The sequence below is a fragment of the Aspergillus tanneri genome (genome assembly GCF_003426965.1).
Source record: "Aspergillus tanneri strain NIH1004 chromosome Unknown AapTan_6_pilon_pilon_pilon, whole genome shotgun sequence".
Lineage (NCBI taxonomy): Eukaryota > Fungi > Ascomycota > Eurotiomycetes > Eurotiales > Aspergillaceae > Aspergillus > Aspergillus tanneri.
In genome coordinates, this window is record NW_022984633.1 from 3757332 (window position 1) to 3781644 (window position 24313).

General features: G+C 46.3%; 6 protein-coding genes across 6 annotated transcripts; 3 read left to right on the forward strand and 3 right to left on the reverse strand.

Moving 5' to 3' along the window:
- Window positions 1-1097: 1097 nt before the first annotated feature.
- ATNIH1004_009242 (fungal specific transcription factor domain-containing protein) lies at window positions 1098-4660 on the forward strand (the record flags this gene model as incomplete). The annotated part of the gene is made up of 4 exons (XM_033573840.1): window positions 1098-1231; window positions 1728-3018; window positions 3091-3225; window positions 4355-4660. The coding sequence occupies 4 exons, from the start codon at window positions 1098-1100 to the stop codon at window positions 4658-4660; spliced, it is 1866 nt and encodes a 621-aa protein (XP_033424392.1).
- A 2656-nt stretch (window positions 4661-7316) lies between these two features.
- Window positions 7317-8591, forward strand: ATNIH1004_009243 (uncharacterized protein; the record flags this gene model as incomplete). The annotated part of the gene is made up of 1 exon (XM_033573841.1): window positions 7317-8591. The coding sequence occupies one exon, from the start codon at window positions 7317-7319 to the stop codon at window positions 8589-8591; it is 1275 nt and encodes a 424-aa protein (XP_033424393.1).
- Window positions 8592-9993: 1402 nt separating this feature from the next.
- Window positions 9994-11988, reverse strand: ATNIH1004_009244 (uncharacterized protein; the record flags this gene model as incomplete). The annotated part of the gene is made up of 6 exons (XM_033573842.1): window positions 9994-10051; window positions 10220-10791; window positions 10864-11000; window positions 11146-11201; window positions 11484-11503; window positions 11635-11988. The coding sequence occupies 6 exons, from the start codon at window positions 11986-11988 to the stop codon at window positions 9994-9996; spliced, it is 1197 nt and encodes a 398-aa protein (XP_033424394.1).
- A 779-nt stretch (window positions 11989-12767) lies between these two features.
- Window positions 12768-13930, reverse strand: ATNIH1004_009245 (uncharacterized protein; the record flags this gene model as incomplete). Its single annotated transcript, XM_033573843.1, has 2 exons — window positions 12768-13378; window positions 13891-13930. 2 exons carry the CDS (start codon window positions 13928-13930, stop codon window positions 12768-12770), a joined length of 651 nt encoding a protein of 216 aa, XP_033424395.1.
- Window positions 13931-14273: 343 nt separating this feature from the next.
- Window positions 14274-15818, forward strand: ATNIH1004_009246 (uncharacterized protein; the record flags this gene model as incomplete). Its single annotated transcript, XM_033573844.1, has 3 exons — window positions 14274-14402; window positions 14719-15345; window positions 15408-15818. The coding sequence occupies 3 exons, from the start codon at window positions 14274-14276 to the stop codon at window positions 15816-15818; spliced, it is 1167 nt and encodes a 388-aa protein (XP_033424396.1).
- A 5471-nt stretch (window positions 15819-21289) lies between these two features.
- Window positions 21290-23414, reverse strand: ATNIH1004_009247 (aminoglycoside phosphotransferase family protein; the record flags this gene model as incomplete). Its single annotated transcript, XM_033573845.1, has 3 exons — window positions 21290-21521; window positions 21900-22541; window positions 22981-23414. 3 exons carry the CDS (start codon window positions 23412-23414, stop codon window positions 21290-21292), a joined length of 1308 nt encoding a protein of 435 aa, XP_033424397.1.
- Window positions 23415-24313: the final 899 nt, after the last annotated feature.

Genomic DNA, 24313 nt, shown 5'->3' on the forward strand with positions numbered 1-24313 from the left:
GTGTAATTCTATGAGAGGTTGAATATTCTCTATATTCCTTCTGACGTGTGTTGTCATTACCCCTCTTCTTCTGGAAGTACGGCTTATATAGCCACGTCGCTATATTACTTCGCAAGATATCCCAATATGGACCAGTTTTATTCTGACAGAAACTCGCATTTGCTCCGAACTAGCCAAGTCCGCAAACAATAGAATGGAGGGAGAATGTGCCTACCATACCGAGACAGGTGATGGTAGTCTGAGATTTATTGACTAGCTGATGCGTCCTGTGGCATGAATCAGATAGCCTGAAAATCCCAATAGTACAGAAAAAACATGGAGGCCCCAAGGACCTTACCATTACTGTGTGCATATTACTACTTTGGGAAATAGGATACTCCGAGATAAACCATACCAAATGTAGCATGGTTTCGGGACGGAGTTACTTCATGCCCCTTTTGGACATCTTCAAAGCCGGATGCCGAGTCCCCATCATTATCATCATCATAGTCATCAGCTTCTCTCGGACAATCGGATTGTATCCCAATATTAATCTCCGTATCCTACTACTATCTTCGTTGCTCAAAGAGGCTAAACTAGCGATTGGCCCCACTCCACCATGGATCCCATACAGCCGGATGAGCTAATGGCAGCGAAACGAAGCATCATGAGAGTGAACCACCAGAGAAGTGCTGGCTCCTCTCGAAGGCATAGGGCTGTCCTTTCGTGTGCTCCCTGCCGCAAACGCAAGATCAAATGCGACCGCCTGAAGCCCTGTGGCCAGTGTGTGCGGTCAAACACCAAAGATACCTGCACTTACCCTCTACCTCCAGCAACGCCTTCTCTATCTCCACTGGAGTCAACAGCTGCGAACTCGAAAAGGTTGCGGCTTGTAAGACACGCGCAGAATCCAGATTTTACACGCAATTCATCGACTGGACTCGGTACTCCTGTGTCATTTAACGCACCAGAATATGGAAAAAGCAGGCATAGTATCGCCGGCGGGCGTGTGCCAGCGAGAGACTTTTCCCATCTGTCATCACCGTTGGCTACTACAGCGGAGTCGGACCACGGTGTGACTCCTGAGAGGGTCTCTAGTATTTCTCACATCCACTCTGATGACGACAGACGTCCAATCCCACCCTCGTCAGCTGACTCTTTTACCCAATCCCTGGCTCCGCTATCGTTTCGTGGAAAGCAACAGAGGACCAGGTTCTTCGGGCGGAGTCATTGGGCGACGACACTTGGCATGGTAAGAAGGGAGATTCATCCGGTCGACCATTCGTTAGCTAACGGACCCAATTCGAGTTCCCTGACCTCAACGCCCATTTGCATGACTATTATCGAAACAAACAAAGCCCTACCAACCCGGAATTCGCCGAATACTTGTCCCTGAAGCGGCTGAAACAAGATCTGAGGGGCCCTTTTAGACGGTGGCGGTGTGATCAAAACCTGCACTCAGTGAAGCTGAAAGAGTTATTACCCGGTCGTGGCCTTTCCGAATATCTAATGCAGCTATACTTCTCATCCTTCGAATATACCTTCCGAATATTGCATGTTCCCTCCTTCGTCGGGGAATGGAATGCTTTCTGGAATCACCTAGAAATGCAGTCAGATGACTCTTTATCAGCTGATATTTTTATTGCAAAGCTCCTTGCATTGATGGCCTGCTCTGGCTGCTTTGCTAGTGGGGAACCAATAGAATCGGCAGGGTTAAATCAGCAGTTGCTAATGCAGATGTGCCACAGGTGGATCGATGCAGTTGCAGCATGGTTAGGGCTCATGAGGGGTCATGCTCAACTCAGTCTGGATGTGATCCAAATCAAATGCTTGTTACTGTTCGCGCGGCAGGCGACTGCATGGGAAGGGGATTTAGTTGGCATGGCCGCGGGGTCCCTTATTCGAGAAGCCATGTTGATGGGACTTCATCGGGAACCATCCAATTTCTCCGATCTTTCACCCTACTGGGCAGAAATGCGGAAACGGCTCTGGCTGACGATTATAGAATTGGAACTTCAGGTATCGTTGTACTGCGGAATACCATTGGCGATAAATTGGGACGAGTTCGACTGCTCTCTCCCATCTAACTTAGACGACGAAGATTTTTCTGTCGAATCACGCCACCTGCCTTCTTCCAAACCACCTACTACGTTGACTAGAACTTCTTTCCAGATTGTACTTGCGCAGACCTTACGAACCAGGATGAGGGTCTCGAAGATCGTCAATCGCGTGAGATTGAGTGAGGGATATGATGATGTTTTCAAGCTCAGTGAAAGTCTCACTACGGGGCTCTCACATGCTCCGCCCGAGCTACGAGATATCACTAGCACCGGAAACTCTGCTGGAGGTAACGAATGCTGCCTAGCATTCCGGAAGTCATTTTTCCTCTTTCTCCACTACCGATGTCTTCTCGCTCTTCATAGACCATTCTTCCTGAGGCTTGCAGAAACCTTGGGTGAGCCTTTTGTATTCTCACGAAGAGTTTGTGTACAGACCAGTTTAGCATTGCTAGCTCAGCTGGAGCATTCCCCAAGAAGTCTTCCTGACGAGCAGCCCGCTAGTGGCCGTAATTTTTGCTCCCACGTATTGCAGCTCAAAGGCGGAATGTTCCGGGATGATGTATTCCACGCTGCCACGACCATCTGTTTTGAGCTCCGCTTGCAGGCCAAGGACAGAGTAATTGATCCTTTCCCTGGTACTATTTCAGGGTTCATGGACCAAAGCGCATTTTATCAGCGCCTGGCCCTTTTTGGGAGCGTGGAGAACGCGGTTAAATATTTTGAGTTCAAAGTTTGTACGGAGAAACGGGCTACTAAGGCATTTACTATCTTGAACATGCTCTTGACCTCAATCAAGAGCCAAATGTTGGCTGCGGAAGGCTTCTCTCGCCTCGACGGAACTTCTGACGGGACAGTCTTAACAATAGACGATGCTTGCCCTCTGGCGTCTCGTCGGTGTCGAGAGTTATTACTGGGAGACGGAACGTCTAATGCTTCAGGGGCTAACAGAGAGGGACATCATGAGCCTCTTCAATCGGCCGTAAGTTCTTTTAGCTTCTGGCATCACTTTTTCGGCCGTGTGAATGAGTAATAACCAGTCCCAATAAAATAGGACCACGCAAGCCTTCCAGTACAGGGTCCTGATTTGGGAACAACCGTGCGACCAGATTCATCACACCATACGAATGAGTCTAGGAACAGTATGCAGCCAACGATTATGGAGGAGGATGTCACAGGCGGCAATCTTGTGAGTTAAAAACTTTTAGACCGTTTAGAGTGTGTCCATATCTGACCTCTCCTGCTTCAGAGAGACCTAGATCTCGACTGGTATTTCTCGCTTGATCCATTGTCTCCTTACCCGATCAATACCTGGTCAGAGCTGGATCCTCTTACAATATAAGACATTTTGGAATGTATTTGAGACGAGGCACTACTTGAGTACCAATTTGAGCCTTCGCTGTTCGATTTGATTAATATCCTGTGCAAGTATCCTAGCGATTCTTCGTCACACTACATGTACATAACAGTCTTTTTACGAGCTAATTGTCTTTATGGATACCAATTAATTAACCTTACTACTTGTATTGTTGCATTCCTGGTAAAAATAACTGATACTTCTAAATCTGTAATTTTAATAAGTTGCAGGCTATACTATAAAATATACTACTAAACGGCTTAACCATGATACAACCAAAGATCTATATAGACCAAGTATATAGTCATGACAATATACCTACCATCTGCTCCGATATCAGACATCCACTGGTGTAAAACACTCTCGAGATTCTTTTCACTCGCTCAATCAGTTCCTTATGTGTCGCATGGCCAACGCAACGACCATTCTCGATGAGGAAAATTTTGTTTACATGATAAATAGTCCGCAAGCGATGCGCTATATAAATGGTGGTTGGTTTCCCCACAAACCAAGACAAGGCATCTCGGATCTTCCGCTCAGAGTCAGCATCAAGGGAACTCGTAGATTCATCAAGTAGTAAGAGACGCTGCTTGCGGATCAAGGCCCTCACGATTGAGAGACCCTGGCGCAGTCTGCCTGCGAATTCCTTCCCCGTATGAGCACAGATTGTCTCATACCCTTAAGTTAGCTTCGTGATAATATAATGGCTCACCTCTTCTATTTCAGTTCGGGTGGGTTTATATCCAGGTCTTGCGCCTAAGGCTATATTAAATGCCACAGTTCCCTCGAAGTGAACGTTCTATTGGGGTCGAGAGCAAAATCTCCTCTGAAATCAGTGGATGAGATACGGGTGACATCCTGGCCATTAATAACGATGGGGCCGGAAGAGGGACAATAGAATCGTTCTAACATGGCGAATATGGTTGATTTGCCGGACCCGTTGGTGACTAATAGGGCGTAGTATCTCCCTGACTCGAAGGTGATATTTATTCCCTTTAGCACAGGACCATCGGGTGATGCAATGAGAATCGCACATCATGGAGCCCTGCGCCTACCGGTGGTTGTGCAATTGCTGGGGATACTGTCTCCGGGGTCCTTGGAGCCTCAATATCCAAAATGGGCTCTTTTGCTCCTGGATTATAGTATTGTGGATATCGCCGTCGAATTCCTTTTCATTGGGGTGTGTTCTCTCGGGGTCAACGATACGGGAGGCCGCCTTCGGTGCTTTCGAAAGGTCCGGGGCCAGGGCAAGCAACTGGCCGCATGAGAGTGCTAAAAAGAAGATTTGACAAAACGAGCCTGAATCACTTGCTCGCTCAGTCTTTACCTCATTCAAAATGAGTGACTTCGGCTCACGAACAAGAGCAGTCGCAAGGGCAATATGCTGCCTTCATCCACCATTAAGACCCCCCCCCTGCTGGGTCCTAACACTGGCTACGATTCCAAATGCCAAAGACTCGATGAAAGAAAGGGCATTGGCTTTGTCTGCTGCCACCTTTGCTTTCCTGAAATGTCAGTGATTCTTGGATCGAGTCGGATATACCACTACACCAGAGAAAGTAGCGCTGTTATAATTTGAATGTAGCACTAGTATATTTGCCTACTCTGGCAATGTGGGAATTATATGTATAATTCTATGACAGCTTTCAATATTCTCTGTGTTGTTCGTTGTTGTGTTGTGTTAACCCCTCTTCAGGATCAGCCACTTCACTTGATTATTTCATATGATGTCACAACATAAACTAGCTTTATTCTGACAGATCGCAGCCCATGAGAAGGTCCTCCTCTTCGCCAGGGAGGCTCATATCTGGGATGCACTCGGCCAAGTCTGCATGCTCGACCGACTCCGACCAGACCAGGCCATATGCGATGTTCTCCACAGTCGACCGGCCCAACGGTTGCGACTATTGCTGTACAAAGCCATCTGGCCTCGGCGATTGGAAACATTGACGTGCTGGATATTCTGCGCCCCGATACAGATGCTCCCGCTCGTTAGGTCGTAGAATCGTTTATCAGCACAATAGTGGATTTACCACCCCCCGGTGGGCCAACAATAGCAGTTTGTTTTCTGGGAGGGATTGAGAAACTCCTGTACGTGTTGGCTGGCTATATAAAGCATCGGGGATAAATAAATGGCTGTGGACCATCAGATAAAAGGAAGGTAAAATTGTCTGAAGAAATATCTTCAAAGATAGATATGGGATGTTTGTCGAAGAACTGAGGGATTTGACTCTGTGACATGGTGGCTAATGGAATCAGAATTATAAAAAATTAAAGATGACCTACAGGAAGTCTCGTGAGCCTGAACTAAGGGAATTAGCAAAATCTAGAAGACTTAGCTGCTAACGAGAGCTGAAAAAGGGTTTTTGATATATTTATTATAATATAGACTACTGTGTAGCTCATCTATCTATACTTGTAATAATTGGTTGGTGAGGCTTACCGCGGTCAGGTTCTTTTAGGGGCGATAAGGCTAATAGCCCCTATAGGTTAAACGAGCTCTAACTCTTTTACAGCAACTTCACTGCTGTAAACAATAGTTGTAGTAGTGCAATGACCACTACTCTCTCACGTGCCTTACGAGAAAATAAAATACCAACATGGGTGGTATCTTGAGCATTATGGCCGATGCGACCACCGCAAAGATCTTGGTTATCCTCTAGAACTATCTGACGATGTAGATGCATTCTTCCAGAAATCTTGCTTTGCCAGAGTCGATGGTGTCAAGTGTGGCTGTCAGATCCACTATGACGGCAGATCGACGTAGATACCGCGGGTCGACACCGCGGGTCGACCTACTCGGGCGGTGCCTGAATCGGGTGCAATGGGGAACTGCACGTGCCTGTACTCCGTAGTTTGTCCTGGAGTAAACATTTGGAGTGGCCAAATATGGCATATTATGGCAAATAATAACTTCAACGAGCAGGCGTTCATTAATCTAGGGTTGAAGCGGAATAGCGGTATCTAAAGGCTATGATCATTCTCTCAGGCGAAGGAATAGAACACCAGTAGCCTGTTTAGGATCTTCATCACGGTAGTAACAACAATCCACTGATTCAACTACCGTAGCCATCGTGCTCTCTCTCACTAACAACTATCTAAAGGAACGAGTGCGATTCGGGGGACGATGCTGAGCGCTCCAAGGTGCTAGGGGTTATCGCCCGATATTTCTGTATCATACGTGATTCGAGAATATAACAATAACATGTAAATAGAGAGGAGTGTAGGATCTAATAAGGCAATCTTACATCTAACACTAGAGAAATTTTCTATATAAACCCATTGACGATACAGATCTTCTAATAGAGGCTATAAAACCAAAGGAATTCGAGGATGCTGCCACTGCTATTTGTAGCGGGCAGGACCCGCAAAGTGCTCGAGCCCATATACCGGGCACTCGAGTGGTCGTGTAGAACTCTCCCGATGATGTGATCTCGTTTACCTCGCACACATTTACCTATACAGCCGCCGCAGCCCCAGATATAAGCCCCTCAGCGAGTTCTTTTAGTACAAATCTATTATGTAGATTAAATTAGCTGCTAGACCGTGACACTATTATTCATAGACCAAGGTAAGATATGCAGTAATTACATTATTCCCTTTTAGTTAATCTCACGTGTACTGTTGCTTGTGACGTATGCCTTGTCGGAACAGCACATGCCGACAGTTGCGGGTCACGGGGGCTTACATTCCGTTTGCCTTATACCCGAACGAATCAATGAGAGATCAGATTTAAGACGAAGGATTCTCCCCCTGTAGAAACTAAGCTGAATAAATCTTAATGCATGACTGTTATTTGTCTGTCCAGTTGCATAAATGGTACTACGCTGTTGGTAATAGCCAACTCGGGCTGGACCCGGCAACGTCCGTCTGCTTATTTATTTCGCTCGTCAATGCCCCTCCAAACATCATCAATGATAGCCATGACTTCTTCTAGTAGAGGCTTGCTCGTTCCAATCCTCGCCATACTCTTCGGCATTTACAAATTCTACATCCACAATGTTATCGTGCTGCATTTCGGCATCGGCCGTACCATCCAGCCACTCGAGGACTTCCCCAACTATAGCTGCCAACGCATCCAACACCCACTATTAGGGAGCTGCGAAGACCTCTGGCTCGACTCATTTGGTCGTAAGCTGTATGCCGCATGTTCTAGCCCAGCCAAGCGCAAAGCGTGGAGTCCGGGTGGGAACGTGTACGATCTCGCAGCCCGGACAGCCGCTGGCGGTGGTACCGACTACATCACCGTGCTAGATGTTGACAAGCCCGGCCCCGATGGGTTGTACGGCGCACGTGCCCTGAATTTCCGTGGAAAAGATGGTGATGTGGAAGAACTGGATCTGCATGGTTTCGATGTCCGCGTGATTGACGGCAATCGACTGCGGTTTTGGCTGATTAACCACCGGCCGCCCCTGGACTTGCTGACGGGGGGGCAGCTACTAGACGCTAGCAACGTGGGGGCGAATTCTACTATCGAAGTCTACGATCTCGATATTCGTCGTGGAGGAGATAGTAATTACCTGGAACATGTCAAGACAATTGTTAGCGACGCGATCATCTCGCCGAACAACCTTGTCGCATTGGACGACAACGACAATAGCAGAGGAGGCTTCCTGCTTACCAACGACCACAACACCAGGGCTCCTGGCGTCCTTCGGAAACTCACCCCGATTCTCGGAGGTGGCAGCATTTCATACTGTAGGACGGATACAGGCCAGTGCCATATTACCTCCTCAGACAAATATACCCTCCCTAACGGCATCACGAGGGATCCGTCTTCAGGCCTGATTTACGTCGCGCAGTCTGGAAAGGGTGTTGTCACTGTCCACAGCTTGACGGCCGACAACCGACTTGTCCAAATTGACGAAATTCCCATGTCCATGGGAGTTGACAATGTGTCAATTGATACGAAAGGCAACATATTCGTGGGCGCGTTCCCGAATTCCATCCAACTTTTGAAAGCATTCAAAGACCCGTACCGGACGGGCGCACCGTCAACGGTGCTAATGATTCGCAAGAAGACAGCTGATCATGATGCACCAGCAGAGAAAGCGGCATATGAAGTCATCAAGGTCGTGGAGGACGCAGAGGCAAAGGTCCTTCCTACCACCACAACCGCGGTGCATGACCCCATCTCGGGTCGGTTGTTCCTGGGTGGTGTAACGTCGCCATTCATGGCAGTCTGCGAGAGGCAGTGATAAAAGGACATGAAACATTTATAGCTTACTATTTATCTTTTTGCCTTCAGTCTCCTCGCTTTGCTCTTTTAAAATACCTTAGTATGAACAGTCTAGCATAGACATGTCCACGTTGTCAAGGGTCTCCGAACGGAGCATAAAGTAATCTCGCTAATATGGCTCCGACATACAACACGAAAGTAAACTTAATCATCCCAGACTGGCGAGGGAATTCACTCCGCTTTATCGTCTAGCGGTTCAAGAGGCATGATAGTCCAACAAGAAAAGGGGTCTTTAAATGGAGGTGTTGGTGCTCAGCCTTTCAGGCTTCTGCTTATTCTCCACGTATGAACTACAATCATCTTGACATTATATTATGGTGGAGCGTGAATGTCACAAACCGAAGCCGCAGCTTGTAGTTATGAAAGGTAAAATTTGCATCCATATTCCGACCGTAAAAATCCGCCAGTCCATTCAATTGATCTTCTGTTGGGAGACCATCAATGACACAATTGAAATACCAAACTAGTCATGTAAAATATGGTGTCATTTATGAAGTACCAAAACACTCCCCCTGTCTAAATATCCAGATTCTCAGACGGCCCTTTAATATATGTTGCGAACCGAGGGTAGGTCAGGGGAATTGACATTTACATAGAGAGAACTAAGCCGTTGAATTACACGAGCGTACTTAGTATACAGGAATTCATCTGTGGGAACGCATATATATGCGAGGATTCGCGATCCCTCGGGCCGATCCATATTCATAACATACATACCCGGACACGTTCTGATTGATAGAACTAAGATGCCTGACCTCTGGAGACTACAGAGCATAGGCATGCTCCAACATCCGGGTAGTTGCGGTATAGTGCCCAAGCCATGCTCGCGAAGTTAATGTCAGCTGCTCTGTCTTGTATCGCTATTTCCCAGCCAGCTGCATGTGGAATCCTCTTGCTCAATGTTATAAGAGGAGAATATATACACGCCTGAAATAATTTCGCAATTGAGAGTTGCACCCAGATAAAGGAACGCATATAGAGAGTGAGTAGGTACAGATTGCTGTAGACAAGGAACATGAGATTACATCTACTTCTTCATAGCTTACTCGGATGGTGGAATCAGATTGTAATTAGATTTGATACCTAAATATAGACAATACACCATAATTTTCGAATCGTATAGCTCAATGTTAATGCATCATTGGTTCTGATATTGCGCTATATATTTCGTCTGCACCTTTGCTGCAGAGGGTACTACAATAGCCAATCTACAATTATCCGGTCGTAAAACATCAACTACTGTTCTATACTGTCTCTGCTATTGGCGGAATATCTAGATTCTAGGGGCTTTAACCATTGTGTATTTTACATGGATCCATCAAGCTTCTTTGACTATCGGTCGGTGTGGACATTCTTAAGGTTTAACCAGGCTTTATCACCAGGTTGGTGAACAGGAGCAGTTTGACGATTTCGATTTGCCTGTTCGTTTTCTCGAACCATCGAACTGACGGGCAGAGATGGGAAAACAATCATATGTCATGCCTCGCATATCGACTCGCCATCCTAATTCTCCTCCCAAGCTTGAGCAGGATAAATGGATAGGGCACAAACAACACCGTCAAGCAACCCAAGAGCGTGCACGCCCACCCAACACCTAAATTATGGAACATGGCGGACGCGAACAAAGGAAACGCAGCCCCAAAAGAGGACCGCATGAAGTCGTTCCCAGCAAGCACAGAAGCCGCATACTTTGGATATGCATGAGCCTGATAACAGAAGATACCATTGAAGATCAGAAAACCACCAACGGAAAAGAACATAGACCCGACAATGGGGACAATCCAATGCACACTCTCAAAGTTTCCGGTCCAGCCAAACCAGAATAATGAAATGGGAAGAGCAAAGCACCCCACGCAAGCCGGAGGCAGTTGCTTCTCTGGGGTGATATTCCCGTCTTCGTCAAAATATTGGGATTGGTATTTATATTTCCAGAAGAAATAGCCGAAGACTGTGAAGAAGGCGCCGACAAGTGTGCCCATGAACGCTAGTCCAATTTCACCGGGGTTAAAGCTATGGATTTCGCCGAAGATGATGGGAAACGCTTCAAAAAAGATGTAGAGGATGCCGTAGATGAGGGAGATGTACAGATTCATGAGGAAGATAATAGGTTCAAGGAAGCAAAGTTCAAATGGGCGGATGAGTGACTCGAATAGTACGTCCTTGTTTGAAAAACAAATTATTTTTGCTCTGGATCCCCAGAGATAGAATATGAAGCATTATGAAGTACTTACCTGAGGTCTCACAGCCTGAAGCTCAATCTCGGCTTCGCACATGTAGTTTGAGTTTCCGGTAATCTTCCGTATACGTCGTGCACGTCGATACAGAATATTCGGCGAGAAAGTCTCAGGAAGAAAGAAGAATAATAGGACTAGAGCAAGCCCAGAGACCCACAGCAACTGCCAAATAGTCCATGTCCATCCTTTGGCTGAATAGGCAAATCCGCCAACAAGAGGTCCCATAACAGGTGCTGATATAGCAAAGCAACCCCAAATAGCGATCATATAGTCGCGTACTTTCGCGCTCCACATGTCTCCCATAGATGCTGCGCCGGTTGCAAGAGCCGGGGAGCCTAGGAAACCGGTTAGAAACCGGAAAGCTAGAAGCATTCCAAAGTTCCTTGCATAAATAACGGCAAACTGGAAGAATACGAAAACTACTAGAGTAATGATGTAAGTGGGACTTCGGCCCACTACAGGAAGCTCCGATAGAGGAGACCAAATCATTGGACCTGATTGAGGCGTCAGTATTTTCAATGTATGGCTGTTAGCAAGTGATGCATGAGGAAATACTTACCCAGACCATATCCAAACACAAAGAGAGTTAGTCCAAGGGTAGCAGCCACTGGACTTACCCCGAACTGCTCTGCAACACCTGGAATTCCTGGGGTGTATATTGCAGAACCAATATAGATGGCAAAGGTCAACAGCCAAATCTCACCACTAACAAGAAGCTTTTTGGTCACACTCCAGTTCTGAGGGTTCTTCAAGTTTGTAAGTACAAACATGGCTGAAAGGAGAAAAGGGCGTAGGAAAGTAAATGTATATGCGCACCTCACTATCATCTAGTCCTCGCCAGTCAATCACAACAGGAGGTCGTTTCTCCCCATATTCGCCGTGACTGGTCGACGTCAAGCGGCGCGAGACCCTAGAAGAAACCTGCGACATGACCGTGTATAGGCCAAAGGAATCTACTTCGCTGTCTGCCAATGCTGCTGCTTCTTCGTCTGTTACTTGGCGCTCCGTTTTCAAACATTCAGTCCAGATGGACGGGTCGATCTCTTCAGGGTACCGTAGCCATCGCCTGCCGCTGAAGATGCGTACAAGCTTCCCAAAGGCTGAATCTCGGATAGTCTCCATAATTGGCACTGTAGATCCACCCGGTGCAATGTTGCTAGTGCTGTTGCGACATACTGTAACGTATGGCTAACCTTTTGGCAGTCCTTAGACAGTCAGCAGTATTTATAACTTTCCCATATACTTTAAATCTAGCTTGACTAATGGATTTTTGCCAATGCTGTTTTCGAGGTGTACAGCTACAAGCCTTTACCTCTGATAAAAGTGACAGAACGAGTCAGGCTGATGTCATGACTTGTAGACGAACCAAGAACCACAAACTGAACAGAACCCAATTAAATTTTACTGTGCATCTTACAATTTGTGTGAGCTGGTATTTTGGGCAAGCTACAAGTATGTTAAAACTGAAATGTATGCGCCATTAAAGACAACCCTTACCGGTGATGCTGGGTAAGTTAATCTAAGATTTTTCCCCAACAACAGAACAGCCAATACTGACAAAAAAAAAATAAATAAATATTAAAATACATATCAAGTGGAAAGGACAGGAAAACTAACCTATATATTATTATGTTCTTTGGTGGGTAGAATCTTCCAGCGTGAGAGAGACTCCAGCCACGTGAATTGTCACAAATGCACCACATTCTTTTTCCGTATTCAAACACAAAGACATCACAGTCTTGGGCTCCGTGGTGGGTATATTATTATTAATGGATGAGCCTTCAATATTCCGGATCGGTGCTGCTTGCAAGCAGCCTCGTTTTCTCGATGGTTTTCTGTAGGGATTGAGTCTTTTTCTCTACCACCTGGATAGCGTCAGTACGCAAAAGGATTCTGAGATCTCATTCAACTCCCTGTTCTGCTTCAATTTCCGTTACAACTTCAAAAATCCGTTTTGCTGCCTTCCTCGGGCCATGGGGCTGCACACCATCTGCGTTGGTGATCTCTTTTACACCCGTATGGTCTTGAATCGATTTGAAGAAATATTCTCCCTCAGCTCGATGGTGCAGGAAACCCGTTCGGAATAATCCAGGCTCAGTGGCATGAGCCCGAATATTAAACTGCTTCAATTCCAGGGAAAGTATTTCCACAATACTGTCAATTGCAAAGTTACCTGCACTATACAGGCCATACCCAATCCCTGTTTGTTGGCCCGCAATACTGCTAAACAACACAATGACACCGGATTGGTGTTTGTGCATATGTGGGATTATTGCTCTGGTGAAACTTAGAAGGTTAAAAAAGTTGAAATCAAATTGATATCGGGCCTCCTCGTCGTACACCTCCACGGGCCCTAGCTGTGCAAATCCAGCGCTGTTGAGAGGAACATCGTCGTGGCCGTGATATGTAATCTGTTGGTTGGTTTTGTTGGTTATTTCATTGTCCGGGGCAGCAATCTCTGTCCAAGTGATGTGAGCACCTCGTCTGAACCGTGCCAACTGGACCATGTCGCCTGTTACAGTCGTCAGTAGCTGGCTGAGGGAAAGAAACGGAAGATCTGCCGGAGCGAACCACCAAATGCACACTTCCTTACTACTAAAGCAATTATTTACACTAACCACTTGCTTCTATAACCAGGAAAACACTTTCTAGACTTTTCTATTTATTATATTACATAAAATCAATATTCCATAGCTATGCATACAGTAAAAAAGTTAATGACGCTCAGAGGCTCCAGTGAATACTGTATAATCAATAAAAACTCCGGTAAAGAGGAGGATGCTGGTAAACCGGTAATTGCTAACTCTGATGTTATATATCATTGGATATCAAGAACATTTTGCTGGGACATTTTAGCAAACCATGCTAATTAAATTGTATACAAGTAATCATGGTGGTAATGACGTCGTGGTGGAAAATGTGAGGGGAATAGATTATCTGATTCGATCTCATTGGCCCGGTTTTGGTGGTCCCACGCACATGTCGTATACGTCATGTTAGGCCACCTATTTTCCTTTCGCTGACTTGATATGAGCATCTGATGTTTTACTTCTTCCCCGGACATATGTGAAGAATTTGAATGTTTTCCTTCCGCTGGTTTAATCTGGATTCAGCATGACATCATTGAAACCCATGACAGCTGTGCTGTAACTTTGGTCAAATCCTCCAGGACTCTGCGTTCGCCTCTTTATCTATCACTACATTAACGAAATTCACACGTCTTCAAATCCTCACTTATTTTTAGGTTTTATTTCGGTAGACAACATACGCCGGCGGAGTAACCTCTTGTCGTGCAGATGTTCTAGATTTCAGAGAACTATCGTACGGAAACCTACTATATAATATCCAAGATATCCTGTACCATTAGGCTTGTAAAGTTCACTCACAGCCCGCCTCAAACCTAGCCGATGGCTTCCACAGTCTCATCCTTCCTTCACCCTTACGCCCAAGAACTCGCCCTCCACACCCTCCGTCGGATCTCGGGCGCCCGCCTCAAGGTTATTCTGCAGTATAAAGATCCTCCAGAGGTCATACAGGTGGGATGTTTTAGTGACTCTGGGCAGCCCGACTCTATGGTTACGCTGTTTGTTCGAAGTCCGACTTTGTGGAGGAGGATTTGTTCCTGTCTTGACCTAGTAGGGCTCCGCTGGTTAGATCCGGCTATAAAGATGGTGTCAACGAGTCACTGACAGACTGGATACTTTTAAATAGGGATTTGCAGAGGCCTACATATTTCAAGAAATTGATTGTGACGATCTGAGCCGATTATTTGATGTGTGTATTTACGGCCATAGACATGGACCTTCTCCTTAACTCCCAGTCTCCTCTCAGGCCATCTAACAGACAGAGCAGATCTACATCAAGAACAGAAGTAATTTGGATTCCGGCAATTACCTTTTCCAGTTGCTTCCCCGTCTCGCGTGGCTTTTCCAACCTTCCAACAGTGTCCAGAAAGCCCGCCAAAACATCTCGTCGCACTACGATGCTTCGAACGAACTCTTTGCCGCTTTTCTCTCCGCAGATATGAATTACTCCTGCGCCCACTGGAATGGCGATCCAACTGAGTCCCTGGAATCTGCCCAAGAGCGCAAGGTCAGCTATCTCTTACACAAGGCACAGATCGCAACATCACACCATGTCTTGGATATTGGATGTGGATGGGGCCATTTAGCAATCAAAGCGGCTCAGACAACGGGGTGTCGAGTGACAGGGTTAACTCTGTCAGACAAGCAGAAGAGTCTCGCGGATCAGAGGGTTAAGGAGGCTGGGCTGGAAGATCGGGTACGTATCTTCCTTTGCGATTATCGGGATATCTCTGGACCGGAAGACAATGACGGGTACTATGATCGCGTGATTTCAGTGGGAATGTTTGAGCATGTCGGTCCTGAGTACTTGGATCTGTACTTTGGGATTATCTCTCGGCTTCTGCACCCTACTCATGGAGTGATGGTCATTGATGGAATCACAATGACCAATAAGGTCTGCACATCATTAGCTTTCAGTTATTTATAGTCAAATCAAACTAACCAGTTCACCCACAGCTCCGGGAGACTAAACCCAAAGTCCCAACCTTTATCGGCCGCTACATCTTCCCAGGGGGTTACCTGCCAACCATCCACATGCTCCTTGATTCCCTCCACCGGGGATCTGGAGGAAATTTGGAGATCACCTACACTCAGAATATTGGCCCACATTACGGGAAAACCCTTCTTGCATGGCGAGACAACTTCCTCCGCAACTGGAAGACAATTGAATCGGACTACCGTGCCGCACACCTTGAGGCATCGGATGCTGAGGTAGAGGCATTTCGTCGACAGTGGCTGTACTATTTTACTTACTGTTATTCCGCATTTCGTAGGAGGTTGTTGGGGAACTATATCATTGTTGCGGCGAAGACTCCAGAGCCGATGATCGAGTATGATGCCAGCCTTGGGCAGATGATTGGAAATTAATTGTTGGGGAAGCAAAATAATAGTTCATACTATATACCGAGGGATCTCAGAATGTGGTTTGGACGAGACTCGGTTGGTTTGGATTCTATTCGCGATCCTAAGGGGGAATATTATGAATCGAAGCTCAATCAAGTAAACAACAGAGTTTCATATACCTACAGAACGTAGTCTGTGGACTCGATCTAATCAATCTGATGTTTATCTTCCACATAAAATTCTCAAGTTCACACACAAGAATAAGAACAACAACCAATCTTCCTCTTAAATTACTACAGGGTGTCATGCAATACATACGATACTCTGACGTCATATATGTGCGTAACCGGACGTCGGCATAGAAATAGAATAACACCGCCTCCAACAATAAAATCTGTTTAGGCACACACGGTAATGTTAGAAGTAAGGAACGCACATAGTTTATCCGTTATCTTCATTAACTTCTTTTCATTTTCTCCCTTCACCCAGGAATTCTAGGCTGTTCTATTAAAGGCAGTGCTCTCCAATGTATATTTAACTTATACAGATTTACACGTGATCTTGTGTGTATGTTGAAGCATACCGCCATACACGGGGAGTAAAACGGAGTACACCGGGAGTAAAACATGGGCGCTTGGGTTCGACCTAGATAAGTAATCATCTATGTAAGCTAGTTCTTATTAGTTAGCTAATAGTTAACTAGTTAAAAGTTAACTAGTTAGCGGCCACTCACCGAGCCACCCATTCGATAGAGGAGAGCAAGCAATCACTTCCAACAATAAAATCTTGTCCGAATTAAGCTAGTCCATATTGGGATATGATGTGAAGTAATAAAGTGACGTGGCTATATAATTAAGCCGTGCCTCCAGAAGAGGGGTAATGTCAGCACACATCACAACGAATTTTGAGAATATTCAAGCTCATATAGAATTAATTACATCTATAAATCTGACTACTCTTAAAATTTAGAGGAATCGTTAGAGTGATCATGTGACCCACAAAAATTCCTCCGAATCTTGTCACATACTAAATCCCCAAATCCTTAATGGTTTTGAGCTTTGTTTGTCTCCAGGAGTAAGCTTTATCCAGGTAGCCTCTAAATTCTTCAACATCCCATGTGTTAAAGAGGATGCTTCCATTCAATACCCTGTTGTGCGGTGAACTCATATAGCACTAAGCGTCCGTGCTTTAGGCGCTGTGATGCAACGTACTCGGGTCTTTTATATCGTGATAGAAAACGGTAGGGGCAATAATTGGCCTCAGATGCGAGGAGTTTCACTATCAGAGAGCTGTCCTTGATGCGGGATAAATTGACCTCCGATACATTCCAACTAACATGCAAGGACATCTCTCTCCAACCTCTGCAGCTACAACATCAGAATTTATTAGGATGTTGTCTCTTCAGTTATCAGATTGATTTCCAGTAAGTCCCATCCTCAATTGTTAGAATATCAATTGCCATAGAGGATAATCTTGGCCAGCGTTTTCTTTGTTGAGCTTGGCACCACCATTCAAGTGCAGATATTGTACCAATATCATATGGGTCTCCATTACTATAATCTTCATATTCATCCTCGCTTGCTGGCCTTGTATACTTGCCTAAGTTTTGAGCAATCCGATCAAAAGCATCAAGATCTTGATCTTGAGAAGTCTTCTCCTCATACAAGGAAGAAACAAGAGGAGAAACCTTTTCTCGATAAGATATCCAAAGATCTTTAACCTTTTTTAACATTGGCTTTTGCCACTTTGCTTTCCAATTAGCACGAATATACCTTATACGACAATTTGGATGAAGGATAAGAGCAGCTGCATAAAGAGGAGAGTCGTCTGATTTACTATAGTATTTGTCGAAGACCTCCCATCCACGTCGGATCCGAGAGGAGAACTCCATATCAGATATATAATCAGACTGTTGTATACAATATTAGTATATTTTTAGCATAAATAATAAGTACCTATAAGGCGTGGGCATCACTCGATACCAAGTCCTCTCCGAAACCCATTCAAATCCTTCTCGTGCAAGAGGTTTGGCGAACCCATCGGCAATTTGCTCTGTAGTTGGAACATACTTCAGTTCTACTGTTCCAGCGGCTTGGACCTCTCCTTGCCACTTGCGTTGGATTTCCATATGTTTGTGCGGGAGTGGTATTGCGGGTTCGAGGACAGAGCGATGGCTCCTTGGTTGTCACCACAAATGAACGTTGCGGTTTTTCCTTGGTTCATGTTTAATTCATTGAAGAGTCTTCGCAGCCAGATTGCTTCTTTGGTTGCTTGTGTCTGCCCTAGAAATTCAACTTCACAAGTTGAGAGGGCAGCGACACTCTGGCGCTTTGATTGCCAACTAATTGCTCCCCTCCCGATATTGAAGAGATACCCAGCTGTTAATCGTCTTGTGTCGCGACATCCACCCGAGTCTGCGTCTGTGAAGCCTTTCAACATCTGAATCTGGCCGTTGTACGTGAGTCTGAGGCTTTTTGTGCCTTTGAGGTACCGCAGGATGCATCGAGCTAGTTTTATGTGTTGGGGTCCAGGGTTTGCTAGGTATCTGCTCGCCATAGAGACCGCATACGCGATGTGCCCCCTAGTCCCAAGCATAATGTACATCACAGATCCGACAATGCGTTGGTATATGGTCCTTTGATCTGGAGGGCATCTGTATCCTGGATTATTCTCTGGAAGTGGCGAGGTTTCTATCGGTGTGCTGATGGGAGCGCAGTTGCTGATTCCGAACTAATAACCGACCTTGTTAATATACGCTTCTTGACTTAGGCACAGTATCCTGTTTTGACGGTCTCGCTGGATGGACATCCCGAGATAGTAGCCGCACGGTCCTAAATCTGGCATTTGAAAACGGTTTCTGAGGCTCCGCTTGATCTTCTTTATCTCTGCAATACTTGGCCCCACAATTAAAAGGTTATTAACGTGCACCGCGATGTACATATTGCTCCGGACGAAGATACTAAGATCAGCGTTGATTAGCTCGAAGCCGAGATTGCGTAAAAAGTTTGTAAGGGTCTGGTACCAGATACGAGGAGCTTGTTTTAAGCCATAGAGTGCCTTTCGAAGTTTGCAGACCCTTGACGTGCCGTCAGTCATGTGGTGAGGCTGTTCGACGTAGATCTCGTGGTCTATGTTCCCGTACAGGAATGCCGTTTTGACATCCATTTGCTCGATCTCTAGATCTAGGGCCGCTCCGATTGCGAATAGAGCTTTGTAGCTCATTGGCTTAACAACTGAGGCAAAAGCTTCGTTATAGTAGATACCCTCTTCTTGTGTGAAGCCTCTTACTACCCATCTGCTCTTGTGACGGATGACTTCGCCATGTGGTCCTTGTTTGAGTTTAAAGACCCATTTTCCGCTGAGAATCCGCCGATCTTTGGGAGGATCAACAAGCTCCCACGTCTTATTTTGGTTAAGCGAGTTCACTTCGTCAAGCATTGCGCTTTCCCACTCAAGCCAGCTTGTGTCGTTCTTCGCTTGTTGAATAGTCTTTGGCTCAAAAGGTTCTGTTTCGTCTGCAACTAATGTTGAGGACGTTGGGATGGCGTTCCCTTAGGAATATTCATTAACGCAAGCTCTTCTTCGCTGTCATCAGAGGCGTCTAGTGTGGCCTGTGGAACACGAATTTTGAGTTCAGGGTGATGTTCTAGTGCTTCTTGTCGCACTGCATGAACTGGGCGGTCAAGTTGGAGTTCTGGATATCGTTGCCATTCTCCTAAAACTTGACCCTGTTGAGCGTCATCTTGTTGCTGGTCGCTGCCGGGTGGTGAGCCATTCCCTTGGAAAATATCTTGTAGAGCATCTGAAAATGGTCCAAAGCTATCATCACTCCGTGTAGGCGACAAGGTTCTGTCTCCCTGTTCAGCAACGGGTGGCTGCGAGTCATCGTCACTAGACTGAGACGACGCTTGTCTCTGCGAGTCCTCGTCACTCGACTGGGTTAGCACTCGTGAGTCATCTCTACTCGATCGAGGCAGTATGTGCGAGTTATCGTTCCTCGACTTAGGTAGCGCTCGCTCTGTTGGTGCCATCGACGATTGGCGCCCAGAGGCTGGTACGGATGCTTGCTGTATGCTTACCGACGTTTATTTATTAGTCCCACCGTCTCACTCCCCCCTGCGGCAGCAGCCATTGCCTCAGGTGAGCCGTCTCGTCTGGCTCCCACATCTTCTATGGTCGGTGTGTAAGGAGCTGTAAGGATTTCGTGAAATTCAGCGTTTGTGTGATGATCCTATACACCTTGGTAAAATGGATGGATTCTATCTAAGGTGGCGATCTAACGAAACGTCAAACGTAGAGAAGGAAGGAAGGAAGGAAGGAAGAATTCTATCGTACAGGAAATGTGGGAAATCTCTACATTGTGGGATCAACAGTGAATAAAGCAGCAGACTTGGTGCCTCAGGCAGGGTTCGACCTAGGCCCTGACAGTTTGGAGTTTCTTCTGTCTTCCAGTAGGATACGGTAGTTGGTATTTCCTTCATAGCCTAGTAGGATGCATGGCCTTGTTCTTGGCTCCGTGGGCTTCTTCCTCTGCTTGGGTGGGATTAAGTATTCCCCTTTGGATCCAATCACTCTTAGTCGCGATAGGTCAGGCTTGTCGCCGTACCAAGCTTAATACGGAGTCATGTTAAGCTTTGATGACGGCGACCGGTTGGAGAGGAAAGCTGCAGTTCGAGCAATTTCTGGCCAGAATTTAGATGGTAGCCTCGCATGTGCTAGCGTAGGCCCAATTCGATCGTAGATTGTCTTATGGGCTCTTTAGGCAACCCCATTCTGCTGGTGTTGATCAACCCATCAATCCCTGTGATCTCGGCTTGGATTGCCCGTGAGAAGAAGTGTGAACTTCATCTCTTCTCCCACTTACTCAGGGATTCGGTCGAGGCGTATTCGTCTACACTTCCGTTCAGGACGCTCGTTGTAATCGAGGAAGAAACGTAGTGATTCTATGACAAATTCTTGTTGTCGTGGTATAGGGATAATCTCTATCCACCCTGTGAAGTCGTCGACAATGGTGAGCCAGTAACGACTGCTATCAAGGCCCTCGTCAAAAGGCCCTGAAACGCCGATATGGAGGAGTTCCATGGCATAATCCCCTCTTCTGCTTCGTCCTGAGAGCTTGTGAGGCTTTTCAATCATTCGTCCCCGCGGGCATGGGTTGCATGGCCGACGTGGTTCCATGTCCCTAACGCCGTGGGCCTGCTTCTTGAGCCGCTGTGGGTTCGCATCGCTCATGTGGGCCAGCCGGTTATGCCAGTGTCATTTGCGGGCTAACATGATAAGAGGGAAAGGTGAGATTCGTCCACAGATCGAGCGCGTAGAGGACGTTATCAAGCACAAGCCATTTCCTTCTGCCTCGTACGTTGCACAGGACATTTACTGTTCCCACTCCCGAGGGAGTCGTTGAGGTATCGACGCTTCTCAGTGGTGGTCCATGGTACTCGTCCATATTTATAAATTTCGAGGCGTTATTGCAGACGTGCTGAGCACATCCACTGTCAACGATCCAGGCGTCGCGGATCGAGAGAGTTTTCGTAGCCATCATTGTGGGGATGTGGAAACACGGCGAAGTTGCCTTCGACATCCTTTCCGAATGCCTTATTAACATCTCCTGAGACTTCTGTCGCCATGAAGGTGGGCTTCTTTGGATCCTTTGGGCCACCCACGTCGTCATCTTCGTTATCAGTGGTGGGCCGCCTCTTCAACGGCTTGCGTGCGCCCGTATGTGAACTGCCTGGCTTTCACTTGTCCTTTTCTATCCCTTTTCTGATCCTTCAGTCTGGGATTCTTGCTGAAGCATTCGGAGTCCACGTGATAAGGTTTACGACAGAATGAGCAATAGGGAACATTATCAATCTCGATTCGACATGTAGTTCCGTCCGATGACGGTATGAGTTTCTTGTCACCTGGCCCTCGAATTAGAGCGAGAGAAGGAAGCGCCTGCCCCTCTGTTGGTTGTTTGCTTAATTATCCCTCCTATGTTCTTCCTCAATTTCCTTGTTTTCGATGTAGTCGAATGTGGGCGCCGCTCTCGTGATGTTTCCATTTGCGTCCCTTTCATTAACAAGGTCTATTTGCCTAAATATATGATCGCGGAAGCTTTCATACTAAGGCCCTAGCGCGTGCATGAAAAAGAATGTTCGCTCAATCTCAGAGATTACACAGTCAGGGTCAAGGAGGAGTTTTTCAGCATGGATCCTCCTGATCTCGGCCCCGAGGGCTTGGGCGCTTCCGCATTTCTCTCTTGTGACGCACATATACCGTCGCTGGAGGTTAACATACGTGCCAGTGCCTTCTGGTTTGAGGTTGTCCTTTACTGCCTTTATGAGTGACTGAACTCGAGAAATCTCGAAGGCATTGATCCTCTGTGCCGCGTTGTGTGTCAACTTCGCCGTGATCATCGCAGAGTAGAACTTTTGGCAATGAGTCCATTGCCTTGCTTCGTCTTCTTCTAACGGTGGAGTTGTTCCATCGTCGGCAACAGCGGATATTCGAATAAACTCATTGACTTTCTGATTCCACTTAAACCAGTCACTGTAGTCTCTGTCTGGTACCCCGTGCAACTTCAAGTGATTTTTATACGACTTGGAGAAGTGGGGAAAGCGAAGACGGTCGACAGGATATTGTGGCAGACTTTCCCGGAAGCTTCTACACCTGTTGGGCCAAAGATTGTACCGTTTTGTCCCGTCGGTGGGTGCTAGAGGCCGGTTTTCCTCCTCACGTCTTAAGGTAGAAGATTTGTGAACTCCGCTGAGTGAAGATGGTCAGATCTTTGAGTTAATGGAGCTATCACTTGATGGGGAAGCTTAGCTGTAGATAGTATTCTCAACAGCTGCTGTGAGCAATTCCGGGCTCATAACCTGTTAAAACAAGTGATAGTAAGATGTTCGATTGATTGACTTATTGATTGACTAGTCAAAAGTTATCTCTTACAGAGGCGGGATGCTCCTTATATATCTGTTCCTAATCCCTGCCATAAGCCTCAGCCACCGTGATATACAACAAGTTAACTATTCATATCGTAAAGTAATTATTCGTGTGCCTTAAATCAATCATCATTAGATGACGATGTTAAAACAAAACCTTCCTGGCAGCATTAATACCGCTAATATCCCATCTCTGCGGTGCAGTCCGATCCATCCACATTGACCAGTCGCCCCAAAAAGCAGGCCTCAGAATCTGTGCATACTCCCAATAATCTGGATACCATCCTACATATTCCCAGTCGAGAATGCCCGTGACATTGTTCCGCTCGTCAATCATAATATTGCGACGCGCAATATCGGCATGTGTAAACACTGCACAGTCAGACCGCGGCAGCATGTTAAGTAGTTGATGTTCATATTGACGACCTCCAAAATAGAAGTAGCGCTCGAAAATGCGAGCTCGCAAATCTGAATCATTCGTCAAGGGTCGGGCCGGATCTTTCAAATCCTCAAGCAATGGATCCCTTGTTGGAGAGCCATCAGCAGCACATTGAAAAAGACCATTGTGCTCTGATGGACGTGGGATAGCTCGTATCTTGGAAATTATACCCCAGACTTGAAGACAAACAGACTCTTTGCTCTTCTCATCCAGTGTATCCCACTTCTCTTCTAGGGGATGCCCCGGAATAAGAGCCATCTCAATCCTCCCACAGTCAGGACCAAAATTTGTGTAAAACACTTCAGGCACAGGAACGGAGGTGTTCTTACAAGTCTCATTGCTTCAGCCTCAGCAGGTCGCACTCCATGCCCAGATTTGGTCGCGTAGGAGAAGTCATGCTCAAGTATAATCCTGCCCATCTGTTTGCTGGGAACGATAATAACCTCTTGATCTGGGGGAAGGTCTGAGATATTTGCGAATAATGGACATGGGAACAGGGTTGCGCCTATTTTGATGTATCGGTTCCTTTCTCGCATATTTTGTATTTGAAAAGGAACGCCGCCAGAAGAATCGGTCATCCTGTGAAGAAGTTTTAAGATGTTGGTGACAGTCGCTTGGTTTTCCGGTGATATCCCCTTGAGCAGAGGAATGACGACAGAAGGCCAGACATTTGTTACTCAGAATGGCAAAGGTGTACACAGGTCAGGTGCCGCTTCTGAGAAGATGTCAGCCGGCCCCATTGGTCTTGGCACAACTTGTATGGCCATTGCAGAAGGAAGCGCTTGCTTCAATCTACACATACCTCCCCTTTTGCTTGTAGGATGAGCAGCTCAAATCCAGTGCTGTAGGTATAATAATTACAAAGGTTTCTAGATTCGATGTCCGGCCAGCCAGTGAAAGATATATTATTTTTAAGATACTCTATAGATAGTTTCCTAAGAGACCAACTCCTATATATCTAGCCAGTTGCTTGGCAGCACTGCTGACGCCTACATTTAACCCTGATGGGCTAAGCACAACAGGGGCCCCTTGCACAACTCGACAAATTGGCGGGGCATTGGTGCTGACGATGCGGAGACTCCTCAACTCCCCAGGTCATATTCCAACTATGCTAAAGATTAATTACACCTTTCGAGTTTACACCTTTCGTGTCTATT